An 18,768-nucleotide genomic window follows, 5' to 3' on the forward strand; every position below is an offset into this window, starting at 1 on the left:
TATCATAACTAGCACAAATATGTGTAGCCATGTTAGCTTGAATTAAAATTTATTAAAATGGAAACCCTAAAGACTGGTATGTGTTCCAACCACTTTTCCAATAATAACTATGAACTCGTGAGATAATAATAATAATAAGAATAATACATTGGTATCATTAAAACGATCCACATGTCTGGTTGCAAAAAATAATATTTTGGATTTAATATTAATTTATGCACAAAAATAGTTCATAATAAAAATGGTCTAACATTCAATAATATTCCAGAGTCTAATTTGGCATTTCAAATTTCAAATTTCATCAACACTTTACATAAAGTATTATATATACTACAACCATATTTAAAATTGTCTCTTGATAATGTTATGTATTTAGTGAAATATAGATTAGCAAAATTAAATTTTAAACTTGAGTGGTGTCCTTACTTTTTTAACTAATTTTGTTAAGTACTTTTATAGCAAATTCAGATTTTGTTAACTTCTCTATGAAATTATCTTAATCATAAATATTAAGCATTTTATAAACTTGAGGGTTGTACATATTTTTGATGAGATCTGGGTTGTGGAACTGAAGGCTCATATCACATCTATCACCTAATCTTTGTCTCTCATAACATCCAATAATAGGAATCTGCAATTAATTGAGTGTGACCTTTAATTTAATGCAGTGACATGAAAATTGCAAAATTGAGTTCAGAAGCAAATTCACATCAGAACTTAAAATGGAAGAACAACAGCAGCTTAATTAATAATTAACTATCTTCATATAATATATAGTAAGCAAAAATTACAGAGTGACTATAAATCATCTCATAGTCTCATAATCAAAACCAACAACAACAACCACCTACATAGAGATATAACTACTTTTCATTTATTTATATTATCTAAAAGGATGATCAACATCATCACCACCATTCAGGTAACTAATGGTGTAAAACAATTCCACATTATCGTCCAATCACAAATCTATATAAAGTTCTTCATTTGTATTAAAATTAGAGTAAAGTTTATGTTGAAAATGATTTGTGATTGAATGAGCAGTGAAAAAGTGTGGTCCACCGGTTCTGCGCCACCATTAAACTCTAAGCGTAATGGCACATATATATTATGATTATATAGTAGTAGAAGCGATATAATAAGTGTTACCTACACAATATGGGACTTCATTAAGTGGCTTAGCAATAAGCCATGCACTTCTTTTTGCAGTCAATGGTACAGCCACCGCCGCCGCCGCCGCCACCGTAGCCCTTGCCGGAGCGGCTGAAGGAGGAGAAGCACTTGGCGGGACACGTGACCTTCTTCTGGAAACAAGGGCCTCTGTCTTTGCAAACAACGGTTGGTCTTATGATGCCACCTTTAGAGGAGCCTCCACTCGGACCTCCATACCCGGATCCGTATCCTCCTCCTACGATGCCATTCCCAAACCCGCTTCCGAATCCGGGTATGCTGAAGCCTCCACCGGGCCCAAAGAACCCACCTGGACCACCTGCAGCAGCACCACCTTTGTTGTTGTTGTTGTCTTTGGAGTGGTTGATTCGATCGGGGTTGGATGCGGGTCGGGTTGCGATGGAGGGTGAAGCTATGAGAAGTAGGGTGAAGAAGAAGAGAAAGGTGTTCATGTTTTTTGTTTGTGGAGTTGAAACGAATGAGATTTTTTTTGAAGTGGAGTTTGTGGGATATGGGTGTGATGATGAGAGAGTAGAAATGGGAAGAGGAATATATATATAAATGTGTGAGTGGAAGGAAAAAGCATTAATTGGGAGTGTGGAAGACAGATGGGGTGATTAATGATCTTCAACAGTAGGTTGCCTCCATTTATTATACAAAAATATTATTCCTATTCAAATCTGAATTTACAATCTTTCAAAATTTTATTTTAAATGTATCAGTTTACAAATTCTTTTAAAAAATCTCTATTTTCTATATAAATCTATATCAGTAAATTCTTTTATAATAAGAATTATTAAGTATATCATAATTATTGTTTGTTAGACTTATTAAGTCACTCGTTATCGAATCGTTATCGAACCACTCATAATATATAATCACACGTAGTAGAGAGAAAAAAGAACGAGTGGCTCTTGCAGGATTCTCAAAAAATTCTTCGATTTCTTTCCGAACCAGATGATTATTCATCTGTTTCTCACGTTCCATGAATAGTCGGCACATGGAGGAATATCCAGACGTGTTGTGTTGGAGATGCGGTTTCTCTTTGTGGCATTTCCACTTGAATGCTCTTATGAAATTCTAATGCTAGTTAGATTATCTAGCATCTTTTGAAATGCTTTTAATGCAATTTTACTAATATACATCCTAGACATGCTCAACTTCTCCAGCTCTATTAACTTTAATTAGAAAAAGTATAGACAGAAACATATCATTGCTGATTTTGAATTGCAGACAATGAAAGAGTGGAGAAGGGAAGTTAAGTACGTTAACTCACCACAAAAGTAATGGTTGAGTTCATATGCTATATATTGCAAAACTGGATTTTGGGTTTAAGCTTTCTTTGTTTAAGGCTGAACAAATACTCTCACAATTTTGACATCTGCCAAGTGGTTCGTTTGAAGGTTATTGCTTTGGGATGATATGAATGCAACTACAACCATAGGCTTCTTCCCGTTCTATTAGAGTGCTTCTTTAATAATACGTTTTGGTGTTACTCTCTAATGAAAATAAGAATATTCATAAATCATAAATTTATCTAATCTGTTTTTACTCATAAAACTGATAAAAAATCATTTTTAATCAGTTCAAATCGATTTTTTATTTCCATTTTTTCAAAGCACATGTGAGTTTATCATAAAAAAAATTGTATCTTCCTTGTCTATTCTCAAACAAACATGATATTATTTTTTTATTTGTGATTTTGTTATTTTCTTAGTCTAGTCTCAAATTTTTTTTTACCAAGTTAAAATCTTAGATGAACTGAATTCAAACAGATCCAAATATATTTCAAGATTAAAAAAGTATTTATAAAAATACTTACATATTATTTGTCAATAAAGTCTTCAAGGACAATGAGATTCCAATATAAATTGGATGGTTACTAATTACACAAGTTTTTTTATTGAATTTAAGTGATCATAAAATTAGGTATTAAATAAATGGGAGTGTTTTAAAAATTAAGATAAAAAATAATTTAAATATACTTTATTCCTTTAACTTTTTTATGTGTTTTATGAAATTGAGTTTGGAGATACAAAAGAAATAATATGTCAAAATGATTGAGGTCAAAATATAGTAGTTTAAGATCAAATTATTATTTTTATTTAAAAAATCAATTCTAAACATGGAATCCTCATGTATGAGATCATGATTTTTTCTCTCTCTTATTGATCACATCCCTAATATTTCACATTAAATCAAATAAATATTTGTTATAATTAGTTTTTTAATTAAATTATATTAACTTTTCACAATTTCTTTAATCAATACTTAATTTTATAAAATTCAACATTACATATAAAAACATTTATAAAGAGAAGAGATTGAGTGACACTAAGGTAAGTGATACCAAATATTACATCCTCACTCATTCCAAAACAAATGTGAATTTTTTTCAATCATGATATTAAGTTTATGGTAAACCTAATAAAAAAATTCTTAATCAAAATTTCAAACAGAAAAAGAAAAAAGAATTAAATATATATGAAGGAGTCAAAACACTTCCCTTAATCAAGAGTTTGTTTGATTTTTTTAGATCCTCACATTTTCTCTAATTTATGAAATAGATAACTTCAAACTTCAAAATTCTAAAAGTATTTCTTTCGATAATATAATTTCAGAGAAATAAAACTTGTAATAAAAACAAAAAAACAACTTTCATATTGTATTTATATAGTCTTCCTTATTTATTCGTTTACAAATTTATTTTTAATAACATTTCAAGGGCTCACATTAAAATATATTTATATATATATATATAGTTTTTTATTATCGAAAATTAATTAATTTGTCTGACAGGTTAGAAAAGAAAGTACATGTTCACAAATATTTGAATTAAAGTTAAGTACTAGAAAAATCCTCAATTACATATGAACAACCCCTTTAATTAATGTGCTTATGACACATACATAGATACATTGAAATCCATCTTAATCATTCATTCATATTGATAAGTAAGTGTCTTAATTACTTAAGGCTTTTGCATCCTATTTCGTGACACATACATTTTTTGCTTAACAACTTCAAACTTTCATATTATGCCTTTCCTCTTCCAAAGATGCAATATTCAACACACAAACATTTACTCTTTAGTCCTTTTTAAAATAGTTATTTTTTTTTTCCAGCTTTAAACATAGATTATCCTATTTCAAAGAATCTCATTGTATTAATTTTTTTAAAAAAACATGTTTTTGCAACTGAAATTATTTTGGCCAACTTAATACTAGAGTCTGAAATAAAATAAGTTAATGTTTGAATGAGTGCATGAGAGGTCAAGAAATGTGTATTAAAAGTGAGTAAACTGCTCAAAAACTTAGAATATCAAAATCCAATTGGAAGTCATTTTTTTTATTATAATTTTTTTGACTCGTATCCAAAAACATGCATTAACTACTTTATGTATATTTTTTAAAATTAGATATTAATTAATAAGCCTTTATTTGTTCATCTAACCTCTTGAAGACTTGAAAATGTTTAAAATAAAATTTGTTTTAATGATGTACTTACAACATTACATTTGTTTTTACATAATTAGTATAGGTTATTGAGTTTATGCATATTAATATTCACTTTATTACTATTGTGAAAACCTTAAGCCTTTTCGAACTAATTTTAAAAATGATTTAAAACATTATAATCAATTATATTAAAATTAAATTAATAAGTTTTTTATACAGATTTTTTTGGATGTTCTGAAATTTGGTTGCATGTTCTAGAAACTGCTTTTGAAGAAAAATGTAATCCAGAAGATTAAATGAAAAACACATGACAGTTCTTTCTCATTCTGCTTGCGCGTGACCCCAGTGGCCAGACACATAACAATGCATGCACGTTCATAGCCATAACTACACATATTTTAAAGGGTTTTCAACGGATTTTTCCCTTTCTACAAGTTTGATTCTTCAATCTCATGCAAACTATGATTAGTTTTCATCCCTACCACGATTAAAATCTAATATATTCTTCTCATATTAATAATTTATGTGTAAAATGATATATTTATAAATAATTCGACGGTGAATGGTATAATAAAATCAACAAATTTTCGGCAGTATAAATTTTAGATGACTTTAATATTATCTTAAAAAGTAGATTTTAAATTTAATTCAGCATAACTAACTTATAAAATTTATTTTTACTTATATACTATCTCCTAATCTCTATTCGAGCTGAAATCTCTAACAAATATTTCACAAAAATTTGATCTATTCACATAAAATAAAAACTTTAATTGATGTAAAACTTTCAACACTTCAAAATTAAAATGAAGTAAGAAAATTTTGTTTAACTTTTAGAGTAATTAATTTAACATTTTTATTAACTAACATTGTAACTAAATGTAAGAAGTTATCCGAGAAAGAAAAATGGTTCCCTTTAAAGAATTAAGTGGTTGTCAGATCCCTGCATAGGTGCATGATGGAAGAACAGTTGCTGCAAAGTTGGGTGGGATTGTTGAAATAAACTTGCAATATCCCACTTAACAAGTTGAAGATTGTGGTGAGCCATATTCAACAAGGTCGGGCCTATCAAAGATTTTTTTTTATGACTTTAGAGTTAAACTTTTTCGATAAATTTAACATACTCTCACATTACTCGGGAGTTGGAATAAAAAATAATTTATATATTTCTTCTATCGTCAATCCATCTATATGTATTTTAAAACAAAATCATAAGAAAATAATAACTTATAAAACTGATAATATCTGGAATGCATTGATTGATCTAGGCATGTATCTTCTTATTTTTTGTAAGAGATCACACATCTTACGTCGATTAGAGATAAGAATAAGAATATTTTATTGTATATAAGTGTTGATTTTTCTCGACAAGTGTACCGAATCAACTGTAATATAGTACTATTTAAAGTACGAATGTTGAACCCACATGGAACAATTCTAATTAAGATGTTCTGTTTTAAAACTCATCAAGTATAGACAATAATTTTGATTGTTGAGAACTTGTTCATTACCAAATTAAAGATTTCACAAGTAACTAAGAGATATAAGGTTTGATTCAACCAAATACAAAACTAACTTATCAATTATAGAGAAAGATACTTAGGATTGAATTGCGTTTATCTCAATCATCTGTATTTTGAATAATACAATATATAATACTCAAAACTACTTATTCTTGATGCTTAATTTAAAGTCATTCGTCTTGATTCCTCACAGATGAAATTCATAAGATAATTTCTCAAACACTGATTTCTCAGATATTTAACAAATCATCCAGCTTTAGAAACAGAATTGTAATGCAATCAATAACCTGGAATCTATTCCTAGCATTACAAGTTATCAAGTATTTTCGTTTATTTCAGATCCTTAAAGGTACTTTCCAATTAAATTTAAGGATCAAAATCAAGACTCTATTGATCAGACAGAATCAAGCAATAAGCATAAAACGAAAATACCAAGAACAAGTAGAAAAGAGAATTATATATATATATATATATATATATATATATATATATCACCAAGAATACATTTGATCAAGGTAAATTACATTCAATCCCAAGTTAGAAAGAACTTAGCCACTCATGACAGCTCCTCCAATCTTCATTCTTGATCTGGATTGCATAAGAAGGGCTGATCTGAGCAAGTTCTTCTCCTAAGAACAGAGGTTTCTTCTCTTTCTCTCACTAGTCCCTCTCTATAAAAACCTAATTTTTTTCCACCGCTGGTTTTGAGTTATGTTTCAAAATTTATATAATCAACTTTAGGTCAAGCTAGCTTGTTTTAGCTTGAGCTAGATCTTTCGTTGCATTTTTAGCTTGAGCTAGCGATTCTAGCCTGAGCTAGATCATTACTGCACCTTTAATCAACTCTGGACAGTTTTAGCTTGAGCTAAATCTTCTTGTGATCCAATTCAGTTTTTACTTTTTTTTTTCTTTCAATGCCAGCTTGAATACATTCTTTCAATGCTTCATATTCATCTGCAATTTACACAAAAATTGAGATTAAATTTCTTCATTTGTTTCTTGGTTCAAAAAATATATAATCAGATTCAATAATTCTCAGATTAGGGTAATTTTCTTACATTAAGCAACAATTAAGTTTCAAAGTATTCAATTTTCTCAATCATAAAAACTACACATTGACACTTATCAATAAGTGAGTGCAAACTTCATTTCATGAATCAATTGTATGGGATTGAGTTAGACTTTCACTTCGTTTCCTTTATTGGATTCCGACTATGAACCGACATTTCTAAAATTAAACATGCTGTGAGAATTAAACTAAATTGTATGTTTTTTCACAGTTGAGTTCAGTTTTAGTACCATCATCTTCATTTGTGAATCTGTATTTAACAGATTAAGAGAAGGCTGCTTTCTTCAGGTAAGCTCTAAAGAAGTCAAAGTTGTGGTACCAAAATAAAATCAAAGCAATAAATGAAGTTTCTGACTTGTGAAACCAATTTGTGAAGAGAAAAAGTGGGAAGAAACTGGTTTGAATTGCACCCTCATTAACTGCACGTGTTCATCTTACAGACATTTGAATGTGATGAGTACGCGTTTCCTCTGCAGCCTATCTGTCACCACTACCAATACATTAATACAGGAAGGTGTGTTTGGATAAACTTTTGAATTATTCAACTCCACTCTCAAGGGATTAAACATTCTTTTTTTACTCATCAACTTTTCGACTTCTGTTTAATTAACTTTAACTTTAACTTTTTATCTTTTATTTAAATATTTATTTTTATTTTTATTAAAATATAAATTTTATCTAATATTTAAAAAATTTATATTTTTTAACTGATTTTGTCATCAACTTAATTAATACTAGAGAAACACATACGTTTTGCACGGATATCCACATTTTAAAATTTTTATATTTATATGTATTAAAATTTGAATAATTATTTTATAAAATATATCTTGTTTTCATCTTTGTTTAGGTCCTTTGCATTTTTTTTTACCTTTTTGATTAATAACTTCTACACCTTCATATCGGTAAGGTCATGGACCGAGTCCAATAATAGGATGAAAGCAGATTTGATATCGATATCTGAATTTAAGAGTTATGAATTTATTAGTCTCATTGGCTTACGCATGAAGCTAGGGGGTTGAGATCATGGGTCAAGCCTAATCAGGTGGTGGTTCTAATGCTGACTATGAAGATTAAATGTATATGTGATATTGTAATTAATTTAGGAATATAGCTCAAAACAAGACCATATACAAAAAGAAGAGGTGAGATCACTATCCTATATAAAGAAAGAAGATGACCTGATAAATGGGGGACAAAAAGAATAGAACTAGGACTCAATTAAGGGAAACAACTCCAACACATAACAACAACTCACAAAGAGTAAAGTCCTCATTTCCTTAAGCCCATAAAACTTGTTGGTGACCATCTCAGAATTTAACCGACCTTGTGAGATATTTTTTTAACTTGATCAATATCTGGAGAGTTATTTTTATACCATATTTAAACATGGACTATGTCAAATTCACATCACAGCACTGTTCCCATTTATGAGATGTGAACTCGTACTAGAACATGTACCTGCGAAAGATAGAATGAAATTAACCGTAATATGTATTTATTTCTGGATAAGTTGTCATTCTGTGAATGTCTTTGATAGAAGGAAGAGTGATCATATATTATATTGTGAATCTGCATATTGGAGGAAGAAATAATGAGTTTATAACTGTGACATGGTAAAAATATAATTTCAAAATTATTTCATTTTAATAAAAATTTATTTCTCCAATGTAAGGTTGTCCATTGTGGCAGTTCCAAATATGTATTCAAAATTAATTGAATCACAGAGTAGATCAGTTTGATGTGTTCATGTGCCCTTTCAAATCATCTCCTCAATTTATTTTCTGTCTGATTTTGTATAAATGTCAAATGTTTGTGACAAGGTAAGAACAAAAAATGGCAGATTTAGCACAGCATATAATTCCATGAACCCCTCTCAAGAAGAATGTATGATGAAATATTATGACAATTTCGCATTATTACAATGCCAAACAAAGGAATCGTGAGCTAACAAGCTCGTATGTTGTTAGCAATACATAAAAAATAAGTGATATGATGAAGCATGGGGGATTTCTAAGATATAATGTAGAACAGGAAAAGAAAAGATGAATCATTATTAACATTATTTTCAGTGTATATAAGTTAATAGAAGCAGCTTCAAAGGCTAGAAGAGCCCCAGCTAGCATCAACTGCTTCAATGATCTTTGCATGAAGTGTGGCTCCAGAGCAGGCAACTATGCCACGATCAAGGCCTTCTAAATATAACCCTTTTGAGAAGTCTAGGGGAAGTCCTCCTGCATCTGTTACCATCCCACCAGCTTCCTCTATGATGATAACACCTGCAGCATGATCCCATATTTTCTCCTTGTAACCAGCCCTTGCAAACTTCATGAAAACCTCAGCATCTCCACGAGCTATTGCTGCATACTTTACCATGCTGTATACCCTCAACGGTTGTTTCCTGCACACATAACAGAAAACAGATATCTTATAAGCTAGAACCATGGTAATGAATTTATGTTATCTCTGTGCCTTCTTCCTGAAGATATTTTTAATTTTTCCTTTTCATAGAGATAATTGTCAATGTAACTAGTTCTTTAGGTAAGGAATATGCAACTACTCATCACAATTTCTGCTTTCTATCAAAGTTAATAAAAGCCTACAATAACAGGACCATTGGACCTTAGTCAAGAATCTTAAATTTTAATATGCATCTAGAACTGATTAAACAAAGATACTTGAATAATAACAAAAGAAAATAGAATAGTTCCATGTTAATATGTCTATATAATGGGATGATCATAATAGTAATAAGAAACAGTTTTCGTCGAATAGTCAACTCAGAACTAGTACAAACAACGGAATCCAAATGTTAAATTGAAACAAAGCTTTGTGATGATTCCTGCGGATATTGACACAATGTGATTTTTGTCCAGTGCTCTGAATGTCTAAAAGAAATTCAACCAAGCACAGTTAAAGGGATTCGGTTTAGTGTTTAGAAGTCCTTAGATAACAGTTGAGTAATTGGACTTGTCTCCCTTTATTACAAACTCTCTTGTAACAATTCATTCTTTCTGTAAATCTATTATGGTATACCAAGAGAGACTAAATAGGAGAGGAAGAGAGTAACTGATACGGAGATGGAATGAAAAAATAAATGCACCTGAGACCAATAGTGTGAGCCAGTCCTGCAGTAAAAGAATGGCTTGAATTGGCCTTCTCAACTGGTTCACAAAAGGTGGCAAGTGCAGGATTGTCAATGGGAGAGACAGAAACTTGTTTTGCATGGTTTGGCCACACAAACATCTTATTGACATGGAGCAGAGGTTGCATCCAAGCCTTCCCACTACCCCTTTTAGCATATAGTACACAACCTTTGTTCCAAGTTTCAGAAGTTGATGGAGTCAACTTGGATATAATCCTATGATAGCGGTGATGATAACTTAACCATTCCTTCCTCATTGGGTAGTTAGGACATCCAAGAACACCAAGCTTCACTTCTCCATCCTCTATGAGTGCTAGAGCTACAGCATATTGATCTCCACGTACAAACCCCAGTGTTCCATCAACAGGATCCAGTACCCAAAATCTTCCGGTGGGACCCCCGGTTGAGTTACAGCGACCAATGATTTCAAGAACATCTGAATTTGAAAGACCACATTTTGGCTTCTCAACTCCAAATCGAGGTGCTTCAGCTAGACATTGATTCACAGTTTCAACCACAGCTTCTAACAGTTCAGATGCATTAGCTTTGGAGAGGCTTTGAACATCTTCTTCAGCAACAATTGAGACATTTTGACTCCCTAAACATTCTGACAGCATCCAGCTGACAATTGCTTGAACACTCCAATCTGTTTAAATAGCAAAATGAAGGGTACAATTGAAACATGATTATTGGTATGAATGTATCAATCAAACTTGAAAGCTTATATAAAAGCTCAGCAAATTAACTAAGCAAAAGTTACAAAGAAATATAACGAAAGACACAACATGAATTGATGTAGATCTTCCTTTTTGTCATTGTAACTTATGATTAGACATACATTGAATCTTTACAGAGAAAAGAGAACATGGGATGTGATGAACTTTACTATGCAAATAATGAATTCGTGATTAATTGAATATATTTCCAATTTGGAAATGTGAAACGAACAAAGAGAAAATCTAACCAGTAAATTGAAAACTTGCCTCAATTTTTCCAATTGAGAACAAATTATCAGTCTTCTGGAAAACTTGCATTCTTTCTAAAGCAGAATGCTGCTTCCAAACACTTTAAAAAGTAACCAAACAAAGTGTTTATTAGAGCAAGAAGCACACCCTGTATATGCTGGCTCAGTAGATGTCTAAAGGGATTGTAGAGGTGTATTCTGTAAAAACTTGAAACTGTCCTATCCTCATCCTTTTTTGTATTCACTATTTTGTTCTAATAGAATTTCTTATTTTGTTAACACAAGGAAAAAGAGTATGTTTTAGATAAGATATATCCCTGTGCTTTTCTAGGAGTGAAGGGGAGTAGTAAGCAACATAAGAAAAACCGTATATCCCATGAATCTGAACTGATTCAACCAAAATTGAGGAAAAACAGTACATTGATAAGTATCTGGTGTACAATACAGTTCAGTAAAAAAGTGGTTTGCTAGTAAAACAAGACGAGGTTACAGAAATCACCATTTAAATATTGCAGAATATAAACCAAAAGTGAATCATATGGCATTCGACCTGGAAATTAGATCCAATATGGGGAAAATAGTGATAGTAAAAGGTGATTAAGCTAGGTTTATATCTCCTGGAAAAGATAAATCCTATGGAAGCTCAACCAGCTGATAAAGCCAATATATGGAATTGCACATATGCCCCTTGTCTCCTTCTTATTGGAAACCACTTTCTATAATAAAGAGTCTACTGAGGTTCTATCCAATCCTTTTGTTAGCAATATTATATTTTATAGTTTGAAAGGCACCTTGCTTTCACCAACCATACTATTTCCCTGCATTAGAAACGTGAATCTTTGAAAATCCATGAAGCCTCCAAATTCAATTGTCACTTTCCACACCAATGACTTTCTATTGACTTAAAACCAGTTTTGAAAATAAGTATTGATTTGGTTATGACCTCGCGTATCAGACAACTGAGACAAGGTTTGCATTCCTCCCTTTTGGCGTTGAAGAGCCAAATAACAAGCCACTTGTCATGATTTGAATGGATTTGCAGATAACTTGGCAAAGCCGCAATCTGAAGTCTCCTCACAAATTAGTTTTTCATCAGACATAAACTATATTTTGACTAAAGTTAGATCCTTGCATTTACCTGTTCCCTAGTATGCTACTACTTTCTAAAACTACTAATATTTTAGTCTCTCTTTTTTATTTTTTTAATTCAAAACTATTGATGATTTTCAATTTTCTTTAATTAATATTTTACAAACAAAAACACACATTTACATTTGTTAAATGCTTCTTAATTCGTATAAAAACCTTAGAAGTAGTACTAATGGCTAACAAAACCATAATTACCTCAAAGTTAGTGCCAGATAGCATAGCATCCAATGCACAAAACCACGTGGCAAAATGAGTTAAACCAATTTTGCTTAGAAACATCTTGATTTGGGAAAACAGGCATACTTAGAAACTAGCCCCACCAGCAATGAATTGAGAGCATAAACAAAGAGGCATAAGAAGCAAAAGCTTGACCAAAAAGTACTGAGTTGAATAAACAACACTCACCTGCTACTGTAACCGGAGAATTATCATCCTTGGACTGCACCTGGCGATGATTGGTCCCAGACCCAGTGCTGGAAATTATAGTGTCCTGCACTCTCTGGCAGAGGGAACACGCCATCTGCACTGCTTTAACAGCCACCTCCAATTCCTTGGAATATTCCTCTGATAATTCAGGCAAAACATCCAACCTTTTCTGCTCCTCCTCCATCACAGGAAAAGAACAAATTTGGTCGAATTTTGACACAAAACCAATGTGCTGCTTTGAGAGGTTGCAGGGCACTTTATAGTTGGAGCTTGAACCAGGTTGCTTCACTGCATGGTTGGTCTTGGTCACTGTGAAGACATCATCGTACCCCTTCCCCATACGTGGGATTTTTGTACCAAAGCTTGAAACATATGAAGACATATCTATCAAGTGTCCAACAATTTCTCTTATCAATGCTCAAAATTGAATTTTTTTTATAATGTTGAAAGAGAGAGAAGCAAAAACAAAATTGGATATTAATTGGTACTTGAAAGATAAGTAGGAGCAGTAATGATAATGAATGAATGAGCAACCCTATCAATGTTCGGATTTCACACTATTATGCTAGGGCTGCTTTTTGTTTTAAATTTTAGTTTTTTGGGTATAAAATTAAAGTGGTTTTGTTTGGATTGGTCGATTGGAAAACACCCCTCTCAGAAAAATCAACAATAAAATAAAACAGAATTATATAGTGGCACTAGTAGATAAATTATTTTATATTTCTATGTTACATTCTGTGACAATTATACTTTATTATTCAACTAAGCATTAATTATGGAGTTCCATAAAATGGCAAAACCTATTTGGTGATATCATCATATCATACTAAACTTTTTTCAAAATCTTCAACTTTATTGAATAATGCTTTATACCTACGCACTTCTGAATATATTCTTTCATCAATATGTGAAAACTCGATGAATAAAGAATATTTCTTTTCAGCAACACAAGTGTCAAAAGTTGGAGTCCCAAATTCAATGCTCCAGAAAGCGTTCAGACTACAATTTTGTTTTTTTCCTTTTCACTTTTAATTGATAAAGCAGGGAAGTTGAGAAAACAAGAACTTTCAGATTTTTTTCTCTGGATAAGGTTATTAAGAGTTAAAAACTAATTTATCAAAGTGCTGAGTTCATTTAGTTTCTTGCCTTGTTAAAAATAACTGTTATCAAGATAAACATGTTTAGTTATATTAGAATACATAAAAAAAAATCTTAGATTGAAATTAAAAATAGTAAAAGGTTAACTTTTGAATAAATCTAAGTTAAAATTTAATACAACTATTGAGTTTCCAAATATTCACCTAACAAAAGCAGAAGGCGATAAAATCTATAATTTATCATGTTACCATTACTACCACTGTTATAGTACTATAACAACAAAATAATATTTGAAAATGTTTGATAAAAAAACTAAGATAAAGAAAAATATGTAATGTATATGATTTTTTCGATATTTTATTTTTAAAACATGCACGAATAACACTACAAGAAAATCATGAAATAGAAACTAATTTTTAGAAATCAAAATAAATTAGTTGCAATAGTAATTACCAATTATTTAGTTTCTAAATTTTGTCTTTAAAACTTTGGTTGTTAACCAATTTTTTTTTAATTTCTAAAATGGTCTCTAATTTAGTTACTATTGCAACTAATTATTTTGGTATCTAAAAATTGATTTCTCTTTCATGATTGTCTTGTAGTATAATAAACTGAAACAAAAATATATATTATATAATATATGATTTAATACAAAAACCAAATACATGATCACATAAATAATAAATTTAATTATGTTAAGTAAAATTGGATCCGGTTACCATCATATTTGTTGAAAATCTCACGCCAACTAAACGTAAAGACTTTTTATTATAGTATATAAGTGGATATAATAAACTGATTTTATAAGATTGAGTTAAGTTTAAAGTTGACATTTTAATATATTATCAGAGTTTTTCCGTATATTTTTTTAATAATATTTTTTTTTTATATTTTAAAAGGATTTGAATATATTGATTTTTACAATTTATATAAACACATATTTGATGATGAAGGAAAAAGGTGTAACAAATGAGTCATAATGAGCTCATAAACACATTCCTTTGTTTACTTTTTGTTCTGTGCGTATAACCGTAATCATTATTGGATCTTATTGATTACACTCTCTTGCAGCATTCGGAAATATAAGCAATCAATTTAGTCAATTGGATGAATAATTGAGAATATTTAAGGACAACAACCCCCACTGAAGGGCCACGAGAAAATATATTAAGTTGAAAAAGCATCCACATTCAACATTTTGGTCGCTCATAATCTTACTGACACAACCAAGCCAAATGTCTTAGAAATGCTACTTTTTTCATTTCAATAACTCATCATATCAAATTAGTATATAGTGATTGTCCGATTGATGTTTTGATTTAAAAATATTTTAATATTTTAAATATACTCTCAAAATCGACGTTAAAAATAATTTATATATATTATTTATTTTTTAATTTATTGATATGTTTTTTAAAGATAAAACTGTCTCATATTTTTTAATTGAAGTTTGGAGAGTGATTTGGATCGCAGTAGTCAACGAGGTTTGGAAGCATAGAACTAAGGTAGTATTTAAAGGGGTATAGTGGATGTAGTGTAAATTTTTGCTTTGGTACAATTAAAGACTTGGATATGGGTCACATCTAAGTCACATTCTGCATTTTTTTTTTTCTGATTAGTGTCTTGACCATTTGGTTTGTATGGGGATGGTCTCATGATGTACTTTTTTTAATTGTAGGCTTGCGTATCTTTGTGATTCTCTCTGAGGTCAGCTAGGTGTATTTTGTTAGACATTTTTGGGAGTTTGCCTAACCAAAAAGGTTAAAGGTTGTGTTTATATATAAAGATTGGATCACTTCTCGAATGGTTCATATTTATTCATTATTTATTGTCGATAAAGAAAAAGATAAAAGTGTCACAGAATACCGCGCTATTTGAAATCTGATTCTACTGGTAATATCGAAACGAAATCCATAATTTGAAGATTATAGTCATAGTGTTACCCTTGTTAGGTTAGAAAGATAATGATCTTAAGGTTTTGTGTTTTTACAATATGATGTTAAAGTTTTTCTCATTTCTCAAATAACGATTCTATATTCTAAATATACACTCTAGATCCAAAAATAACTTTGTGAGTTCAGCCTCTGATGGGAGTACAGGTTAAAATTCACGGGGTGCAGAATACAAAATCCTCCTTTTTGTTACCCAAGGCCCACGCAACAAGCCCAGACATTTCCTCAGCATAGAACAGCATGGATACACTTTTAATAATTTAAAACTTAAAATACAAATTTTTTTAAATAATCATTAATTTTTATAATTTTTTATAAAGAATATAATACAAACTTAAATTAATTAAAAATTAAAAAAAAACAAATAAATCAAAAGAATCCTTAACAACAACAAATTTTATATAAAAAATGTAATAAGAAAAATAAGAATAAATATATACTGATTTAAATAATATTGTGAAACTTTTATAAATAAAATAAATAATTAAATATAACTAAATTTATATTAAAAAATATAATAGCACTTATATATTAATTTAAATAATACTTTTTTTCTAATAGATCATATTAATTTTTATTAAAAACAAAATAAAAAATAATATATAAAATATTATTGTTACATAAGTTGGTATGCAGGAAGTTTGTAAGATTAGAACTGGAAAAAAAGTATTTATGATTCTCTCTCTTCCCGTATTCATCTTCTCCTTCTTCTTTTTTTCCTTTTTACTACTCATGGTTAATCTTTTTTCTTCTCACTGATAATTTTCTCTTACTCTTAGAATTTTGTAGCGATTCAGGATTGGAATCGTATTGTAACTACACTGGCTTAGAGAAACATATTTGGTAGATTGTTATGCAATATGGATGAAGAAGTTCTGTGGCTTCTTGTGTTTAAGATGATGTTCTCATTTGTTTGTGTAGTCTTCTAAATATATGTGGGAGGAGTGAGCTAGGATGAGATGTTAACATTAGGTTGAGATTATCTCCACATATAACTATACACGTGTGGATGAGTATATTTGTACTTTAAATGTGAAGCACCAAACACAATTTAAATTTCAGAATTCTCTTTAGGAGAATTAAAGAGCCATACAAATTTATGATTAAGAAGGGAGATTGGGCCTTCTTTATAGAAAAGTAATTTCACACTGATAAAGGAAGATATGAGCATTCACACGCTTTGGCTTTACGTGCTATCACTTTTATGGTTTTGGGTTAAGATGAAAAGAGTCAAAAGACAAGTCCACGCTTCTTGAATGCTCTACCTACCAAAACAAAACCAAACAACGTGCCCTCTCTTTTAGCTGTATCTAAGGATTTCAGACACAGACTTTTCAAAACTAGAGTTATGAAAAACTGGGTCTGTGTGAAAGGAGTGAATTGCAGAGACAGAAAAGAAAGACACAGAAAGTGACGTTCTTCACATAGTTATATTATTATTAGAGCCACCGTCCTTGCTAAAATTTTCCCACTAATCTGAAACAGAATCAGAGATATGGGTGGCATTGGGTGCCACAACACAACTGCAAACCCCACATGGCATCATTAAAGCCACTGTCTTTCCATTCTCACTCTCACCTTATCAACACCACCATGTAGCATTCCTCAAACTACAAAATACTATGGGTTGTAGAGAGAAAATTTATCTCATTTTTTCTTCACTGTTATCTGTTATTATAAAATTTACTTTAAAAATAGTTCACTTAAGCTCATTGAGATAAGGTTTATGTCCATTTATATATTATACTCACTTATATATTATAAAAAACTCTAATTTCTAATTAACGTGGATATCCGTATTCGAAATCTGTATTTGAAATCGTGTAATGATATCAAATTTTGAACATATCAATACTAAAGAAGTATAAGACCAAGTATTAGAATTTTTCTACCCTAGGTTACTCAGAGTCATTATTAGAGCAAATAACGTAATTCAACTCAGTAATTCCTAACGGGAATTTAAACAATGCTCTGCGATTAAGTTGGTACGATGAATGTGGAGCAAGTGAAGAAGACAATAAAATTTTAAAAAACAACCAAACTAGGATTAAAAAAATGTATTGATTAAAATAATGTTGTCATAATTGTATAGCTAGTGTGATTATGTGTCTAAGAACATCCAATTAGTTAAGTTGGCATGTTTTGGTTTTACTTTTCCAGATAGAAAATTCTTGAAATTGGAGTTCACACTTATGAAACAACCCAATCCGAACATGCGCACATATTTAATTGAAGTGATGCGTGGCAGTACAGTGATGACCATTGAAAGTCTTGGATGGTGAAAGAAAGAGTCAAAAAAGGCAGTGGCAATGCCTTTTAATTATAGCCCAAACGCAGGGCATTTCTGTAACACGGACTCTGTATAAAACCCAAAGGTGGTAGAAGCTCTAGAAGCAGAACACAGAAGAAGAAGAAGAACACAGAAGCAGAACACAGAAGAAGAAGAAGAAGAGAGAGATTGAAATGGCAAGTGGCATGATGAAGGCTAGAAGGTTCTCCGGGCGTCAAATTCCGAAAAGGGGAAAAGTGAAGGTTGCAATTGTTCTGGGTTTGGCCAATTCCGTTTTTGCTATCTTCTCTCGCACTGCATCATGTGTTGCACCTCCTCACTTCACCCACTGAACTATCTCTGCCAAATTTCTCACCTTTTTTCTTTGTACAGTTTTTCTTTTTCTTTTTGTTTTGTGAGTGTGCCGTTTTGTTGGTTTGGTGCTACTTGCTACTGAATGAGTATGGCTGATTCTTCTTTTTCTTCTCTCCAGTATTCAATCATCTCTTTCACCTCAATTTGAATCACTCTTTCATTTTACTAAA

The 18,768-nt window shown here is 30.8% G+C and overlaps 2 protein-coding genes across 2 annotated transcripts; both read right to left on the bottom strand.

Annotated features, from left to right (window-relative positions):
* Positions 1 to 741: 741 nt before the first annotated feature.
* LOC137832637 (uncharacterized) lies at positions 742 to 1,756 on the bottom strand. The gene has a single exon (XM_068640917.1). The coding sequence runs from the start codon at positions 1,620 to 1,622 to the stop codon at positions 1,179 to 1,181; it is 444 nt and encodes a 147-aa protein (XP_068497018.1). The 5' UTR covers positions 1,623 to 1,756; the 3' UTR covers positions 742 to 1,178.
* A 7,340-nt stretch (positions 1,757 to 9,096) lies between these two features.
* On the bottom strand, positions 9,097 to 13,477 carry LOC137832638 (3',5'-bisphosphate nucleotidase AHL-like). Its single transcript, XM_068640918.1, has 3 exons — positions 12,884 to 13,477; positions 10,324 to 11,011; positions 9,097 to 9,621 (listed from the first exon to the last, which is right to left on the bottom strand). Exons 1-3 carry the CDS (start codon positions 13,284 to 13,286, stop codon positions 9,318 to 9,320), a joined length of 1,395 nt encoding a protein of 464 aa, XP_068497019.1. The 5' UTR covers positions 13,287 to 13,477; the 3' UTR covers positions 9,097 to 9,317.
* Between the last annotated feature and the right edge of the window lie 5,291 nt (positions 13,478 to 18,768).

Source organism: Phaseolus vulgaris, chromosome 6 (genome assembly GCF_000499845.2).
Source record: "Phaseolus vulgaris cultivar G19833 chromosome 6, P. vulgaris v2.0, whole genome shotgun sequence".
In the NCBI taxonomy this organism is placed as follows: domain Eukaryota; kingdom Viridiplantae; phylum Streptophyta; class Magnoliopsida; order Fabales; family Fabaceae; genus Phaseolus; species Phaseolus vulgaris.